At 42.5% G+C, this 18940-nt stretch overlaps 1 protein-coding gene across 2 annotated transcripts in view; it reads left to right on the top strand.

Annotated features, from left to right (window-relative positions):
- hecd2 (Probable E3 ubiquitin-protein ligase HECTD2) overlaps positions 1–7909 on the top strand; it is a 43993-nt gene extending 36084 nt beyond the window's left edge. For both annotated transcript variants that reach the window (XM_014178907.3, XM_082970351.1), the window contains exons 19-21: positions 686–801; positions 6135–6278; positions 6449–7909. In XM_014178907.3, coding sequence (XP_014034382.1) covers positions 686–801; positions 6135–6278; positions 6449–6569 — 381 coding nt within the window. In that variant the 3' untranslated portion in view covers positions 6570–7909. The remainder of the gene's footprint in view (positions 1–685; positions 802–6134; positions 6279–6448) is intronic.
- The last annotated feature ends 11031 nt before the right edge of the window (positions 7910–18940 follow it).

Genomic DNA, 18940 nt, shown 5'->3' with positions numbered 1-18940 from the left:
CAATGTATAATTGGTTTGAGGTTTTTAAGTCATTGAAATTTGGAGCTATTGGAATTTTTACGTATTGTCCAATGTTAATTGTGTAATTTTACAGATAGTCGCAAACCAGCCCTACCGGGATATCCAAAGTCAACCCAAATTTACCACAAGCATTACAATCGGGTTGCGTGCAGCTGTAGTCCGAATTGGTGATTACTTGTGTGCTGCCAGCTGTGGTTATGTGGGTAGGATTGAAACAAACTCAAATTTACGCTAGGATGCAGTAATGAATACAAGTGTTACAAAACTCAGTTTTTGATTAGAGTGACTGACCAAAATGATCCTACTTCCACTTTGTAGTCAATTTTGACAGTAGAATAAATATTTCTGACACATATTGTTGCCACGTAGGCTGTTTTCTAAATGAGAAGTTGCTCTTTAATGGACAAAATTCCATCCCATTGGGCACATACTAGTTGAATCAACGTTGTTTCCACGTCATTTCAATTAAATTATGTTGAACCAATGTGAAATAGACATTGAATTGATGTCTGTGCCTAGTAGGATGGTAGTGATTAGTGATTGGTTGGCTTGTGAAATCCTGTAGTTTCACTGGAATCCCAGGTGTCCTGTATTTTCATATCCTGTAGTTTTACTTGTCAGACTACCATGATATTGATTCCATGTCTTGTCCCTCTTGTTTTAGTTGCTGAGGCCAGAGGAGGTGGAGATCCTGGTGTGTGGCAGTCCCAACCTGGACATGAGCTCTCTGCAGAAGGCAGCCCAGTACGAGGGCTACAGCAAGACTGACCCCACCATCAGGTACTGTAAACCCATCATCATATCATTCATTTTGTAAAAAGGTTTGATATTAAAGCCATTATCCTGAGTTTCTAAATGACCATTGAACAGTAGGAAATATCCCAGATGGTGAATTTTACGCAGGGATGAGCACTGACCTCAACCCCATCGAACACCTTTGGGATGAATTGTAGCGCCGACCGCGAGCTAGGCCTTCCATTCAGCCACAAGAGCATTAGTGAGGTCGGGCACGGATGTTGGGCGATTAGGCCTAGCTCGCAGTCGGCGTTCCAATTCATCCTAAAGATGTTCAATGGGGTTGAGGTCAGGGCTCTGTGCAGGCCAGTCAAGTTCTTACACGTCGATCTGGACAAACCATTTCTGTATGGACCTCGCTTTGTGCATGGGGGCATTGTCATGCTGAAACAGGAAAGGGCCTTCCTCAAATTGTTGGCACAAAGTTGGAGGCACAGAATCGTCTAGAATGTCATTGTATGCTGTAGCGTTAAGATTTCCCTTCTCTGGAACTAAGGGGCCTAGCACAAACCATGAAAAATAGCCCCAGACCATTTTTGCTCCTCCACCGAACTTTACACTTGGCACTATGCATTCGGGCAGGTAGCGTTTTCCTGGCAACCGACAAACCCAGATTCGTCCATCAGACTGCCAGATGGTGAAGCATGATTCATCACTCCAGAAAATGTGTTTCTACTGCTCCAGAGTCCAATGGCGGTGAGCTTTACACCACTCCAGCTAACGCTTGGCATTGCGCATGGTGACCTTAGGCTTGTGTGTGGTTGCTCGGCCATGGAAACCCATTTTATGAAGCTCCTGACGAACAGTTATTGTGCTGACGTTGCTTCCAGAGGCAGTTTGTAACTCGCTAGTGAGTGTTGCAACTGAGGACAGACTATTTTTACGCGCTACGCCCTTCAGCACTCGGCGGTCCCGTTCTGTGACCTTGTGTGGTCTATCACTTTGTGGCTGAGCCGTTGTTGCTCCTAGCCGTTTCCACTTCACAATAACAGCACTTACAGTTGACCGGGGCAGCTCTAGTAGTGCAGAAATTTGACAAACTGACTTGTTGGAAAGGAGGCATCCTATGACGGTGCCATGTTGAAAGTCACTGAGCTCTTCTGTAAAGCCTTTCTACTGTTTTTTTATGGAGATTGCGTGGCTGTGTACTCGATTTTATACACCTGTCAGCAACGGGTGTTTCTGAAATAGCCGAATCCACTTATTTGAAGGGGTGTTCACATACTTTTGTGTATATATAGGGTATACACTGCATTCGGAAAGTATTCAGACCCCTTGACTTTTTCCACATTTATTACGTTAAACCTTATTCTAAAATTGATTCAATATTTATTTTTTCTCATCAATCTATACACAATACCCCATAATGACAAAGCGAAGACAGGTTCTTAGACATTTTTGAAAATGTATTCAAAATTAATAACATAAATACCTTATTTACGTAGGTATTCAGATTCTTTGCTATGAGACTCGAAATTGAGCTCAGGTGCATCCTGTTTCCATTGATCATGTTTCTACAACTTGATTGGAGTCCACGTATGGTAAATTCAATTGATTGGACATGATTTGGAAAGGGAAACACCTGTCTATATAAGGTCCCACAGTTGACAGTGCATGTCAGAGCAAAAACCAAGCAATGAGGTTGAAAGGAATTGTCCGTAGACCTCCGAGACAGGACTGTGTCGAGGCACAGATCTGGGAAGGGTACTAAAATATGTCTGCAACATTGAAGGTCCCCAAGAACGCAGTGGCCTGCATCATTCTTCAATGGAAGAAGTTTGCAACCACCAAGACTCTTTTGAGAGCTGGCCACTTGGCCAAACTGAGCAATCGGGGGAGAAGGGCCTTGGTCAGGAAGGTGACCAAGAATCCGTATACTGAACAAAAATATAAACGCAACATGCAACAATGTCAACGATTTTACTGAGTTATATGAGGAAATTGTTCAATAAAAATAAATAAATTAGGATTTGACACGACTGGGCAGGGGCGCAGCCATGGGTGGGTCTGGGAGGGCATAGGCCCACCCACTTGGGAGCCAGGCCCACCCACTGGGAACCAGGCCCAGCCAATCAGAATGAATTTTTCCACACAAAAGACCTTTATTACAGACAGAAATACTCCTCAGTTTCATCAGCTGTCTGGGTGGCTGGTCTCAGACGATCCCGCAGGTGAAAAAGACGGATGTGGAAGCCCTTGGCTGGCATGGTAACACGTGGTCTGCGGTTGTGAGGCCAGTTAGACATACTGCCAAGTTCTCTAAAAAGACATTAGAGGTGGCTTATGGTATAGAATGTATTATTTATTATTTTCTGGCAACAGTTCTGGTGGACAGTCCTGCAGTCAGCATGCCAATTGTACGCTCACTCAAAACTTGAGACACCTGGGCATTGTTTGTCTGACAAAACTGTACATTTTAGAGTGCCCTTTTATTGTCCCCAGCACAAGGTGCACCTGTGTAATGATTATGCTGTTTAACTTCTCTAGGGCCAGTGGGACGATTTCGTCCCACCTACGTAAACAGCCAGTGGAATCCCGTGGCGCGTTATTCAAATACCTTAGAAATGCTATTACTTCAATTTCTCAAACATATGACTATTTTACACCATTTTAAAGACAAGACTCTCGTTAATCTAACCACACTGTCCGATTTCAAAAAGGCTTTACAACGAAAGCAAAACATTAGATTATGTCAGCAGAGTACCCAGCCAGAAATAATCAGACACCCATTTTTCAAGCTAGCATATAATGTCACATAAACCCAAACCACAGCTAAATGCAGCACTAACCTTTGATCTTCATCAGATGACAATCTTAGGACATTATGTTATACAATACATGCATGTTTTGTTCAATCAAGTTCATATTTGTATCAAAAAACAGCTTTTTACATTAGCATGTGACGTTCAGAACTAGCATACCCCCCGCAAACTTCCGGTGAATTTACTAAATTACTCACGATAAACGTTCACAAAAAACATAACAATTATTTGAAGAATTATAGATACAGAACTCCTCAATGCACTCGATATGTCCGATTTTAAAATAGCTTTTCGGTGAAAGCACATTTTGCAATATTCTAAGTAGATAGCCCGGCATCACAGGGCTAGCTATTTAGACACCCACCAAGTTTAGCACTCACCAAAGTCAGATTTACTATAAGAAAAATTTTATTACCTTTGCTGTTCTTCGTCAGAATGCACTCCCAGGACTTCTACTTCAATAACAAATGTTGGTTTGGTTCAAAATAATCCATAGTTATATCCAAATAGCGGCGTTATGTTCATGCGTTCAAGACACTATCCGAAGTGTAAAGAAGGGTGACGCGCACGACGCGTTTCGTGACAAAAAAATTCTAAATATTCCATTACCGTACTTCGAAGCATGTCAACCGCTGTTTAAAATCAATTTTTATGCCATTTTTCTCGTAAAAAAGCGATAATATTCCGACCGGGAATCTGTGTTTTAGTACAAAGAGAGAGAAAATAAAAACATGGGGTCGCCTCGTGCACGCGCCTCAGTCTGATTGGCCTCTGATAGACCACTTACCAAAGGCGCTAATGTTTTTCAGCCAGGGGCTGGAATTACATCATTCAGCTTTTTCCCGGGTTCTGAGAGCCTATGGGAGCCGTAGGAAGTGTCACGTTACAGCAAAGATCCTCAGTTTTCAATAAAGAGAATCAAGAAGAACAAGAACTTGTCAGACAGGCCACTTCCTGTAAGGAATCTTCTCAGGTTTTTGCCTGCCATATGAGTTCTGTTATACTCACAGACACCATTCAAACAGTTTTAGAAACTTTAGGGTGTTTTCTATCCAAAGCCAATAATTATATGCATATTCTAGTTTCTGGGCAGTAGTAATAACCAGATTAAACCGGGTACTTTTTTTATCCGGCCGTGTAAATACTGCCCCCTAGCCCTAACAGGTTAATCAGCTTACTGATATACCACACCTGCCAGGTGGATGGATTGTCATTGCAAAGGAGAAATACTCACTAACAGGGATTTAAACAAATTTGTGCACAAAATTAGAAATAAGCTTTTTGTGAGTATGGAACATTTCTGGGATCTTTTTTTAAGCTCATGAAACATGATGCTAACACTTCACATGTTGCATTTATATTTTTATTAAGTATATATATATATATACAGTTGAAGTCGGAAGTTTACATACACTTAGGTTGGAGTCATTAAAACTCAATTTTCAACCACTCCACACATTTCTTGTTAACAAACTATAGTTTTGGCAAGTCGGTTAGGACATCTACTTTGTGGATGACACAAGTAATTTTTCCAACAATTGTTTACAGACAGATTATTTCACTTTTAATTAATTGTATCACAATTCCAGTGGGTCAGAAGTTTACATACACTAAGTTGACTGTGCCTTTAAACAGCTTGGAAAATTCCAGAAAATGATGTCATGGCTTTAGAAGCTTCTGATAGGCTAATTGACATCATTTGAGTCAATTGGAGGTGTACCTGTTGATGTATTTCAATTCCTACCTTCAAACTCAGTGCCTCTTTGCTTGATATCATTGGAAAATCAAAATAAATCAGCCAAGACCTCAGAAGAACAATTGTAGACCTCCGCTAGTCTGGTTCATCCTTGGAAGCAATTTCCAAACGCCTGAAGGTACCACGTTCATCTGTACAAACAATAGTACGCAAGTATAAACACCATGGGACCACGCAGCCGTCATACCACTCAGGAAAGAGACACGTTCTGTCTCCTAGAGATGAACGTACTTTGGTGCGAAAAGTTCAAATCAATCCCAGAACAACAGCAAAGGACCTTGTGAAGATGCTGGAGGAAACAGGTACAAAAGTATCTATATCCACAGTAAAACAAGTCCTAGATCGATATAACCTGAAAGGCCGCTCAGCAAGGAAGAAGCCACTGCTCCAAAACCGCCATAAAAAAGCCAGACTACGGTTTGCAACTGTGGGACTGGTGGGGGTGGGGTCTCAGATGGTTAAGGGGCAGCTCTTGGGGAACTGTGGGGGGAGGAGATCTTGGAGGGCTGGTGGCCTGGTGGTTGGGAGCTTGGGCCGGTGTTTGATGGATTGCTGGTTCGGGTCCCCGTTTTTGACCTTGTGGGAGATCTGTCGACGTGCCCTTGAGAAGGGCGTTGACCCTGGTTGCTTCTGTGTGTCGATCTGGATGATCTGTTAGATGTCTAATGTGATGTAGTTGTTGAGCGGCTTCACTGCAAGTATTTAGGATTTTTTAAATATTCAATGAAAAAAATATTTTAAAAAAATGCTTTCTGTAGGTAATGCATCTAATGAGTTAAATTGTCTGTCTCTGTGGTCAGGGCATTCTGGGATGTGGTGCTGGCCTTCCCTCTGGAGCTCCAGAAGAAGCTGCTGCATTTCTCAACAGGAAGTGACCGTGTCCCTGTGGGAGGAATGGCCGACCTCAACTTCAAAATCTCCAAGATTGATGCATCCACCGACTGGTGAGATACTGCAGATGTCCTCACTGTGTTCTTTCTTATTAATTGTAAACATTTTGAAAAGTACTAAAAGCAGACCACCTTTAATCAGTTGCTATTGTCACATTTGATTTATATCGAACAGCAACTTTGAACAAACGTGAATTCATCATTTACCTTTTCTTCCTCTCCAGGTTGCCTATATCTCACACATGTTTCAACCAGATCTGCCTGCCAACATACAAAAATAAAAAAGAACTGAAGCAGAAGTTAACTATTGCCATTTCAAACGCAGAAGGGTTTGGACTGGAGTGAACTCTGATCTACAAACCACAATGGTGAAACTGTCATTTATCTTGTTTTGTGGTCAGTAGGGTGTGTACATTTGGATATGCTCAGACATGCTATTGGTATACCAGTAAGCTCTCCGCTTCAAATGTTTTTAGCAATTAACTTAACCAGTCTGTTTGTATAGAAATATGAGTGAAACGTTATATTACAGGTAAAGCTTTCAGAGCACTTGTGTTTGTGCTCTAAATACCTTTGCCTTTTGGAAATGGAAATGGACATGGAAAAGGTTCTGCCCAGTCCAGTAACAATGAAGTAGTTTATTAAGATAAGGGATTGAATGTAAATTAGATCCGGGCTGTTTTGGACTGTGATAAAATATCTAGACAGTCTGTCAGTACTGAGGTGTAGGTTCTTAGTGACAGAGCCCATCTCTCTTCCTGAACACAGTATCTGTACTCTCTGTCTTTGACGAAGGCCTTTTCAGGCTTAAGATTGAACTCATTCTGAGACTGTTGGTAAATTATGAACACAGAGATTGTCTCATTGGTATTTATACTAATATATTTTGTTGTCAGAGGTCTCAGTGGTTTTAAAACATTTGGAAGAAGTTCCTGTTGTGTTATTTGTGAGCAGACTTTTTAGACGATCCTTTCAGGATGTTTTAATGTTAGAGCCTGAAAGGGAATCAAGCTTCAGTAGAGTTGTATCATGTTACAGTAGTTGTGCTGGTTTATGACCATTGTTAATGTGAGAACTTTGGGTATACCTCTTTTGCTCCCCAATTGTCGGTAATGCCTCTCGATACAGATTACGTCTTATGGATACGCTTGGTACATTTGGCATATTGCATGAAATGGTTACAAAACACCAATAGGATCATGATTGATATCAAGGCAAATAAGAGTTCTATGGACCTCACACACCTGCAGGTTAGAATGATGAAACGGGTGTATGAACTGTACAGTGTCGGGAACTATATAATTTAATGCGGTTGTAAAGGGATGTCTATTGTCAAGTGACACCTCTTGTGTTGTAGTAGTTAGCTCACTCTCAGGATGTCCACATTTCATGTACTGTACGACTCTTCTGAAATTATGATCTTGATAAGAAATATAAGGTATTTGTTAACGCAGTGGAAAGGTAAACTGCTTTATTATTTAAAAATAGTGATAGTGCATGGGTGACGGAGAGAATGAAAATGGTGCAGTTTGAGGCCATGGTGCGGAAAGGGATGCGGGTGCTGGAGATGGGGGTGTGTGCTAGTGGGTCTGGGCAGGGGTGAAGTTGTGGATTTTTGTATGTCGTCGTTTGTATGTGTATATTTTGTATTGTTTATCAAATAAAATAAAATATTTTAAAAAAGGTATTTGTTAAAACCGATCCGTTATGTAAGTGTCACTCCTGTTTCATTTAGCGTCATAGTAACCAAGTTTACCAGGCTTAGAAGATCTTGCCTTAGATTTAGGCCTCCCTCATCACTCTCTCCTCAGAGAATGGACACTTACAGTACAGAAAGACTACCTGTGCTTCTGTCACAGGAGCAAGCTGTTATTTTGATTTATGGGCCCATGTCAGCTGTTTATAGTTCTCCCCAACAGTGAGAAAGTGAAGTTGAAATGCATACCACCAACTGTCATGTAATGGAAGTTGTTTAAAATATCAGCTTTGTCTTAGACTAGACTGGACTATACTAACATAGTAAACAAATCTGGGACACTCAAATTAGTTAGATATTTTATGTTTGGTATGGTTACATGAGACAACTGCTACTCTAACTTCCGCGATGCATACAAAGCCCTCCCCCGCCCTCCCTTCGGCAAATCTGACCATGACTCCATGTTGCTCCCATCCTATAGGCAGAAACTAAAACAGGAAACACCCGTGCTCAGGTCTATCGAATGCTGGTCTGACCAATCGGATTTCACACTTCAAGATTGCTTAGATCACGTGGACTGGGATATGTTCCGGGTCGCCTCAAACAATAACATTGATGTATATGCTGACTCAGTGAGCAAGTTTATTAGCAAGTGCATCGGAGATGTTGTACCCACTGTGACTATTAAAACCTTCCCTAATCAGAAACTGTGGATTGATGGCAGCATTCGTGCAAAACTGAAAGCGCAAACCACCGCTTTTATTCATGGCAATGCGACTGGAAACATGACCGAATACAAACAGTGTAGTTATTCCCTCCGCAAGGCAATCAAACAAGCAAAGCGTAAGTATAGAGACAAAGTAGAGTCGCAATTCAATGGCTCAAACACGAGACGTATGTGGCAGGGTCCACAGTCAATCACGGATTACAAAAAGAAAACCAGCTCCTTCGCGGACATTGATGTCTTGCTCCCAGATAAATTAAACAACTTCTTTACTCGCTTTGAGGTTAATACAGTGCCACGAACACAGCCTGCTACCAAAGCCTGTGGGCTCTCCTTCACCGTGGCCAACGTGAGTAAAACATCTAAACGTGTTAACCCTCGCAAGGCTGCCCGGCAAAGACGGCATCCCTAGCCGCGTCCTCAGAGCATGCACAAACCAGCTGGCTGGTGTGTTTACGGACATATTCAATCAATCCCTATCCCGGTCTGCTGTCCCCACATGCTTCAAGATGGCCACCATTGTTCCTGTTCCCAAGAAAGCTAAGGTAACTGAACTAAATGACTATTGCCCCGTAGCACTCACTTCTGTCATCGTGAAGTGCTTTGAGAGAGTAGTCAAGGATCATATCACCTCCACCCTACCTGATACCCTAGAACCACTCCAATTTGCTTACCACCCCAATAGGTCCACAGACGATGCAATCACACTGCACACTGCCCTATCCTATCTGGACAAGAGGAATACCTATGTAAGAATGCTCTTCATTGACTACAGCTGAGCATTCAACACCATAGTACCCTCCAAACTCATCATTAAGCTGGCCCTGGGTCTCAACCCCAACCTGTACAATTGGGTCCTGGACTTTCTGATGGGCCGCCCCCAGGTGGTGAAGGTAGGAAACAACATCTCCACCCCGCTGATCCTCAACACTGGGGCCCCACAAGGGTGCGTTCTCAGCCCTGTACTGTACTCCCTGTTCACCCATAACTGTGTGGCCATGCACTCCTCCAACTCAATCGTTAAGATTGCAGACAACATTTCAGTGGTAGGCTTGAATACCAACAACGATGAGATGGCCTACAAGGAGGAGGTGAGGGCCCTCGGAGTGTGGTGTCAGGAAAATGACTCTCACTCAACGTCAACAAAACAAAGGAGATGATTGTGGACTTCAGGAAAGAGCAGAGGGAGCCCCCCCCCCCCCCCCCCCCCCTCCCCCCAATCCACATCAACGGGGTTTGGTTAAGTAGGAGGCTGAAGAAATTTGGCTTGTCACCTAAAACACTAACTTTTACAGATGCACAATCGAGAGCATCCTGTCGGGCTGTATCACCACCTGGTACGGCAACAGCACCGCCCTCAACCGCAATGCTCTCCAAAGTGTAGTGTGGTCTGCACAACGCATCACTGGGGGCAAACTACCTGCCCTCCAGGACACCTACAGCACCTGATGTCACAGGAAGGCCAAAAGATCATCAAGGACAACAACCCCGTGAGCCACTGCCTGTTCACCCCGCAATCATCCAGAAGGCGAGGTCAGTAGAGGTGCATCAAAGCTGGGACCGAGAGACAGAAAAACAGCTTCTATCTCAAGGTCATCAGACTGTTAAACAGCCATCACTAGCATAGAGAGGCTGCTGCCAACATACAGACTCAAATCTCTGGTCACTTTAAGAAATGTATTTAGTAAAGGTATCACTAGTCACTTTAAAAAACGCCACTTTAATAATGTTTACATATCCTACATTACTCATCTCATATGTATATACTGTATTCTATACCATCTACTGCATCTTGCCCATGCCGTTCGGCCATTGCTCATCCATATATTTATATGTACATATTTGTAGAAAAAGCCCATGGAGTTGGTGGAATAATACTTTAATTCATTGCCACTTACTCAGCTGGGCCAGGGGCGCTTTAATTAGGTCAGGTGGAAATGTCCGACAGATCTCCACTCCATAAAAGGAGGAAATCACCATCGCCTGATCGCGCTGCTTTCTCTTCCTTCACTCTGTCAAATCCAGAAGTTCTGTGCGTCCATGAATCCACGTAAATCCACCGACTCTGTTACCTTTCATCTGAACTATCTGTTGCGATCGGGAGAGTGGGCCATCAGTTGTTTGAAGTTATCGCGTGGCTTGGAGCGCACGCTTCAAACATTTTGTCTAATGTGAATGATTCCGGCCCTACCGATCATAATAGGACAATTATGCAATTAGTATAGTTAATATGTAATGAAATTCCGTGTACACATGAAGACACTTGAAAGGGTGAAATAAGAAAGTAATTGTTTGTTGAACTGATCGGCTCTGATATCCAACTAATGGCGATTTATAGATAGAATAATACATACAGTGATCGGTTATTCATTCATGATTTATGATATAGTTACGAGCCTAAATTACTCCCGGACGATTCCTATTGACTTAACTGGATTGTTGAATTCCCTAAATGTTGTTAACAATGAATGATTTATGATTAGATCTTTGATAGATTTGATTGGATACACGTTATTCTGTTTCCTTTGTTATGCAGCACAGACTACTCAGTAAATATACCACTTTATGGTTAAAGGAATTCCTGCCTCAGTCTCATCCAGTCCTCTGTCACCTGACCCGTGACCACCTGTTCACCCTCACTGTCAGTCATCCTACCTGTCCAGCTACCCACACAGATTCCACTAATCTTTCATTCTTATTCATCCCTTTACATTTGTATGAATTAGGTAGTCATTGTGAAATTGTTAGATATTACTGCATTGTTGGAACTAGAAGCATAAGCATTTCGCTACACTCACATTAACATCTGTTAACCATGTGTATGTGACCAATAAAATGTGATTTGATTTAAAGCAACAACAAAAGGGCGATGGATTGCTGGTCATATTTTTTATTTATTTAACCTTTATTTACCAGGTAGGCAAGTTGAAAACAAGTTCTTATTTACAATTGCTACCTGGCCAAGATAAAGCAAAGCAGTTTGACACATACAACAGAGTTACACATGGAGTAAAACAAACATACAGTAGAAAAATAAGTCTATATACAAAGTGAGCAAATGAGGTGAGATAAGGGAGGTAAAGGCAAAGAAGGCCATGGTGGCGAAGTAAATACAATATAGCAAGTAAAACACTGGAATTGTAGATTTGCAGTGGAAGAAAGTGCAAAGTAGAAATAGAAAATGGGGTGCAAAGGAGCAAAATAAATACAGAAGGGGAAGAGGTAGTTGTTTGGGCTAAATTATAGATGGGCTATGTACAGGTGCAGTAATCTGTGAGCTGCTCTGACAGCTGGTGCTGGTGCTTAAAGCTAGTGAGGGGGAGATAAGTGTTTCCAGTTTTAGAGATTTTTGTAGTTCATTCCAGTCATTGGCAGCAGAGAACTGGAAAGAGGCGGCCGAAGGAGGAATTGGCTTTGGGGATGAGCAGTGAAATATACCTGCTGGTGCGCGTGCTACAGGTGGGTGCTGCTATGGTGACCAGTGAGCTGAGATAAGGGGAACCTTTACCTAGCAGGGTCTTGTAGATGACCTGGAGCCAGTGGGTTTGGCGACGAGTATGAAGCGAGGGCCAGCCAACGAGAGCGTACAGGTCGCAGTGGTGGGTAGTATATGGGGCTTTGGTGACAAAACGGATGGCACTGTGATAGACTGCATCCAATTTATTGAATAGGGTATTAGAGGCTATTTTGTAAATGACATCGCCGAAGTCGAGGATCGGTAGGATGGTCGGTTTTACAAGGGTATGTTTGGCAGCATGAGTGAAAGATGCTTTGTTGTGAAATAGGAAGCCAATTCTAGATTTAACTTTGGATTGGAGATGTTTGATGTGAGTCTGGAAGGAGAGTTTACAGTCTAACCAGACACCTAGGTATTTGTAGTTGTCCACATATTCTAAGTCAGAACCGTCCAGAGTAGTGATGCTGGACGGGCGGGCAGGTGCAGTCAGCGATCGGTTGAAGAGCATGCATTTAGTTTTACTTGTATTTAAGAGCAGTTGGAGGCCACGGAAGGAGAGTTGTATGGCATTGAAGCTCGTCTGGAGGGTAGTTAAGTGTCCAAAGGGCCAGAAGTATACAGAATGGTGTCGTCTGCGTAGAGGTGGATCAGAGACTCACCAGCACCAAGAGCGACATCATTGATATAACAAAAACATCTAATTAGCAACAACTTACTACTTTTTAGCTAATTTGCAATTACTTAGCATGTTAGCTAACTCTTCACCTAACCGTAACCCTTTAACTTAACTCCTAACGTTATTGGAATTCGTAACATTTCATATATATTGGAAATTCAAAACATATGGTATTAATTGCAATTCGTAACATCATGTGAAATGGATGATGGACATCCACAAATGAATACATACCATACCGGGTTTGGCCGGGGTAGGCCACCATTGTAAAGTAACAAGTTTCAGTCTCTTGACAGAGGCAACCAGGTTTTTGGCTAAAATGTCCTGATACAGGGTAAAGTTCATAATGCCATTGACCTTAACAAGGGCCCCAGGACCAGTGGAAGAAAAATAGTTCCAAACTTCTTCCATTTAAGAATGATGGGGGCCACTGTGTTCTTGGGGACCTTCAATGCTGCAGAAATGTTTTGGTACCCAAACCCCAGATCTTTGCCTCAACACAATCCTGTCTCGGCGCTCTACGGACAATTCCTTCGACCTCATGGCTTGGTTTTTGCTATGACATGCACTGTCAACGTTGAGACCTTATATAGACAGGTGTGTGCCTTTCCAAATCATGTCCAATCAATTTAATTTATCACAGGTGGCCTCCAATGAAGTTGTAGAAACGTCTCAATTTCGAGTCTCATAGCAAAGGGTCTGAATGCTTATGTAAATAAGTCATTTCTGTTTTGTTTTTTTTGTAATACTTTTGAAAAAAATTATGAAAACATGTTTTCGCTTTGTCATTATGGGGTATTGTGTGTAGATGGATGAGAAAAAAAATGTCATACATTTTCGATTAAGGCTGAAACTAAACAAAATGTGGAATAAGTCAAGGGGTCTGAATACTTGCCGAATGCACTGTACATTTCTGAGGTGTACTAACTTTTGAGGACACAACTGAAGTACATACATGTAGTTCACATATGATAAAAATATGAAATATTTTATATGATGCATTTCCTATTCAACAAAACTGGAGGAATAGGGCTTGAAATGACTGATATGCTTTCTAAATATAGCCGGGCAGGCGCCAGAACGAATCAGTTAGAGGGGCCTTTGATTCCATAGGCGGGCAGCAGTGGAGGCTCCTCAGAGGAGAAAGGGGAGGACCATCCTCCCCAGTGAATTTCATAAAAATAAAAATAATAAAACATGAAAAAAGTTATCCTTTTTAGATAAAACTATATTAAATATATTCACGCCACCAAATCATTTTTTTAAACACACTGTTTTGCAATGAAGGTCTACAGTAGCCTCAACAGCACTCTGTAGGGTAGCACCATGGTGTAGCCAGAGGACAGCTGGCTTCTGTTCTCCTCTGGGTACATTGACTTCAATACAAAACCTAGGATGCTCATGGTTCTCACCCCCTCCATAGACTTATACAGTAGTTATGACAACTTCCAGAGGACGTCCTCCAACCTATCAGAGCTCTTGCAGCATGAACTGACATGTTGTCCACCCAATCAAAAGATCAAAGAATGAATCTAGTACTGAAAGCATAAGCAACAGCTAGATAGCACTGCAGTGCACAACATTTGGTGAGTAGTTGACTCAAAGAGAGAGAAAGACAATAGTTGAACAGTTTTGAACAAATGAATTTCTTCCAAAATGAAGGAGAAGAGAGAAAACCCTCCAACCCAAAAAGGCATGTGGTGTTGATGGTATTCTCAATGAAATGATCAAATATACAGACAAATATAAAATATAAAAACAAATTCCAATTGGCTATACTAAAACTCTTTAACATTATCCTTAGCTCTGGCATCTTCCCCAATATTTGGAACCAAGGACTCATCACACCAATTCACAAAAGTGGACACAATTTTGACCCCAATAACTACCGTGGGATATGCGTAAACAGCAGCCTTGGGAAAATCCTCTGCATTATCATTAACAGCAGGCTCGTACATTTCCTCAGTAAAAACAATGTACTGAGCAAATGTCAAATTGTCTTTTTACCAAATTACTGTACAACAGACCACATATTCACCCTGCACACCCTAATTGACAAACAAACAAACCAAAACAAAGGCAAAGTCTTTTCATGCTTTGTTGATTTCAAAAAAGCCTTCGACTCAATTTGGCATGAGGGTCTGCTATACAAATTGATGGAAAGTGGTGTTGGGGGTAAAACATACGACATTATAAAATCCATGTACACAAACAACAAGTGTGCAATTAAAATAGGCAAAATACACACACATTTCTTCCCACAGGGCCATGGGGTGAGACAGGGATGCAGCTTAAGCCCCACCCTCTTCAACATATATATCAACGAATTGGCGTGGGCCCTAGAAAAGTCTGCAGCACCCGGCCTCACCCTACTAGAATCTGAAGTCAAATGTCTACTGTTTGCTGATGATCTGGTGCTTCTGTCAACAACGAAGGGGGGCCTACAGAAGCACCTAGATATTCTGCACAGATTCTGCCAGACCTGGGCCCTGACAGTAAATCTCAGTAAGACCAAAATAATGGTGTTCCAAAAAAGGTCCAGTCGCCAGGACCACAAATACAAATTCCATCTAGTCACCGTTGCCCTAGAGCACACAAAAAGCTATACATACCTTGGCCTAAACATCAGCACCACAGGTAACTTCCACAAAGCTGTGAACGATCTGAGAGGCAAGAAGGGCATTCTATGCCATCAAAAGGAACATAAAATTCAACATACCAATTAGGATCTGGCTAAAAATACTTGAATCAGTTATAGAACTCATTGCTCTTTATGGTTGTGAGGTCTGGGGTCCACTCACCAACCAAGAATTCACAAAATGGGACAAACACCAAATTGAGACTGCATGCAGAATTCTGCAAAAATATCCTCCATGTACAACATAGAACACCAAATAATGCATGCAGAGCAGAATTAGGCCGATACCCGCTAATGATCAAAATACAGAAAAGAGCCGTTAAATTCTACAACCACCTAAAAGGAAGCGATTCCCAAACCTTCCATAACAAAGCCATCACCTACAGAGAGATGAACCTGGAGAAGAGTCCCCTAAGCCTGCTGGTCCTGGGGCTCTGTTCACAAACACACCCCACAGAGCCACAGGACAGCAACACAATTAGACCCAACCAAATCATGAGAAAACAAAAAGATAATTACTTGACACATTGGAAAGAATTAACATAAAAACAGAGCAAACTAGAATGCTATTTGGCCCTAAACAGAGAGTACACAGTGGCAGAATACCTGACCACTGTGACTGACCCAAACTTAAGGAAAGCTTTGACTATGTACAGACTCAGTGAGCATAGCCTTGCTATTGAGAAAGGCCGCCGTAGGCAGACATGGCTCTCAAGAGAAGACAGGCTATGTCCACACTGCCCACAAAATGAGGTGGAAACTGAGCTGCACTTCCTAACCTCCTGCCCAATGTATGACCATATTAGAGACACATATTTCCCTCAGATTACACAGATCCACAAAGAATTAGAAAACAAAGCTGATTTTGATAAACTCCCATATCTACTGGGTGAAATACCACAGTGTGCCATCACCGCAGCAAGATTTGTGACCTGTTGCCACAAGAAAAGGTCAACCAGTGAAGAACAAACACCATTGTAAAAACAACCATATTTATGCTTATTTATTTTCCCTTTTGTACATTAACCATTTGTACATCATTACAACACTGTATATATATACATAATATGACATTTGTAATGTCTTTATTCTTTTGAAACTTCTGTATGTTAAATGTTTACTGTTCATTTTTATTGTTTATTTAACTTTTGTATATTATCTACCTCACTTTCTTTGGCAATGTTAACATATGTTTTCCATGCCAATAAAGCCCCTGAATTGAATTGAATTGAGAAAGAGAGCTTTATTTGGTTGCATTTACTTTCACTTAGCTAGCAAATGCAGCTAGCTAGTTTAGCCTACTCAAACAGAGAGGGATGCTATGTTAGCTATGGCTATCCAACACTGGAACTCTTCCTAGTCAAGAGTAGCTTTTGGTTTTATACATTCTTTTCACAAGGTGTAACTGCTAAACTGCTTTCTGACTGTACACTGTACTGCATGATTGTAGCGGGTTTACTAACACGTTAGTTCTGGTAGTTCTAGTTGACTTTGACGTGACAACGATGTAGGCTGTGTGTAGCGTTAAGCGGTCATGATATGACAGTTTTGCTTGGAAAGGTTTTTTCGCCTGGTCACAGAAAGCTGATGTGTTGTGCACTGAAGTCCACAAACGAAGGGAAAAGGTGAGAGGAGGAGAGCGCATAGATACTTGCGAGAAGGAATTATACAGCCTATACAACGAGCAAAGTGATCATGCTGTTTTTATGTGGCTGCTATGAAAGTGAACTGTTTGCTTGTGATCAGGATTGGACTCATTCCGCCAATTCTGTTGAAAAACGTTTCTTAAATGGAAGCAAATGGAACGAAACGGGCTATACATACTTGAATTTGTCCAATAGAAACTATTATTTGCAACTGTTGGACTAATGATTACACCCTAGATCAACTAGATGCAGAAAAGAGTGTGTAACCTGGAACTGCTTGTGTCACTCAATGTCTGACACCTTGATTAGTCAAAATACTCTTGACCTTGAAGTTGTAAACTTTCATTCAGAGGCTAGGTTGTAGCAACCTCATGATGGTTACAGGGAGAATTGAAATAGACTAAACCTATCGATGTTACATTGAGCTGGGTGAATGGAATATGAATGACAGTCATCCAATATGCTTTAATAGAAATAAGGCCATGCTCATAAAAAAAACAATCATCCTCCCTTTGGGGGATTTTGGAGATCTGGTCATCATTTAAGGGTGCTCTCTGTGAATACGGTGGGCCAGCTGGATGTCCTTGGGCATGATGGTCAACCTCTTGGCATGGATGGCGTACAGGTTGGTGTCCTCGAACAGGCCGACCAGGTAAGCCTCACTAGCCTCCTGCAGGGCCATCACGGCGGAGCTCTGGAAGCGCAGGTCGGTCTTGAAGTCCTGAGCGATTTCTCTCACCAGGTGCTGGAAGGGCAGTTTGCGGATGAGCAGCTCAGTGGACAACACATCCGCCACACTGATCCTCAACACAGGGGCCCCTCAGGGGTGCGTGCTCAGTCCCCTCCTGTACTCCCTGTTCACTCATGACTGCACGGCCAGGCATGACTCCAACACCATCATTAAGTTTGCTGATGACACAACAGTGGTAGGCCTGCTCACTCACAACGACGAGACAGCCTATAGGGAGGAGGTCAGAGACCTGACCGTGTGGTGCCAGGACAACAACCTCTCCCTCAAAGTGATCAAGACAAAGGAGATGATTGTGGACTACAGGAAAAAAAGGACAGAGCATGCCCCCATTCTCATCGACGGGACTGTAGTGGAGCAGGTTGAGAGCTTCAAGTTCTTTGGTGTCCACATCACCAACAAACTAACATGGTCCAAGCACACCTAGAAAGTCCTGAAGAGGGCACGACAAAACCTACTCCCCCTCAGGAGACTGAAAACATCTGGCATGGGTCCTCAGATCCTCAAAAGGTTCTACAGCTGCACCATCGAGAGCATCCTGACTGGTTGCATCACTGCCTGGTATGGCAACTGCTTGGCCTCCGACCGCAAGGCACTACAGAGGGTAGTGCGAACGTCCCAATACATCACTGGGGCTAAGCTTCCTGCCATCCAGAACTTCTATACCAGGCGGTGTCAGAGGCCCAAAAAATTGTCAAAGACTCCATCCATGCTCGTCATGACTGTTCTCTCTGCTACTGCATGGCAAGGGGTATCGAAGTCTATGTCCAAGAGGCTTCTAAATAGCTTCTACCCCCAAGTCATTAAACTCCTGAACATCTAATCAAATGGCTACCTAGACTATTTGCATTGCCCCCCCTCTTTTACACCGCTGCTACTTTCTGTTGTTACCATCTATGCAAAGTGTGGCAGACCAAGGGGTTTGGTCAAGACCTTTACACAGATCAGACACGGACAGAGTATGATTAGCTCGGTTTCAAGGGTTTTTATTAAATAATAAATGAAAAGAAAAGGATAGGTCTCCCCCATAACACCCTCTCTGGGATACCATCTTCTGGGCTTCGGGTCTTGCTGTATCCTGTCAGGCACACAAACTCAACTCCCTTGTCTTAGCTCAGGCACTGCCTCCAA

This window comes from Salmo salar, chromosome 28 (assembly GCF_965601325.2).
Source record: "Salmo salar chromosome 28, fSalSal1, whole genome shotgun sequence".
Classification (NCBI taxonomy): domain Eukaryota; kingdom Metazoa; phylum Chordata; class Actinopteri; order Salmoniformes; family Salmonidae; genus Salmo; species Salmo salar.
This window is presented reverse-complemented; position numbering and strand designations above follow the sequence as displayed.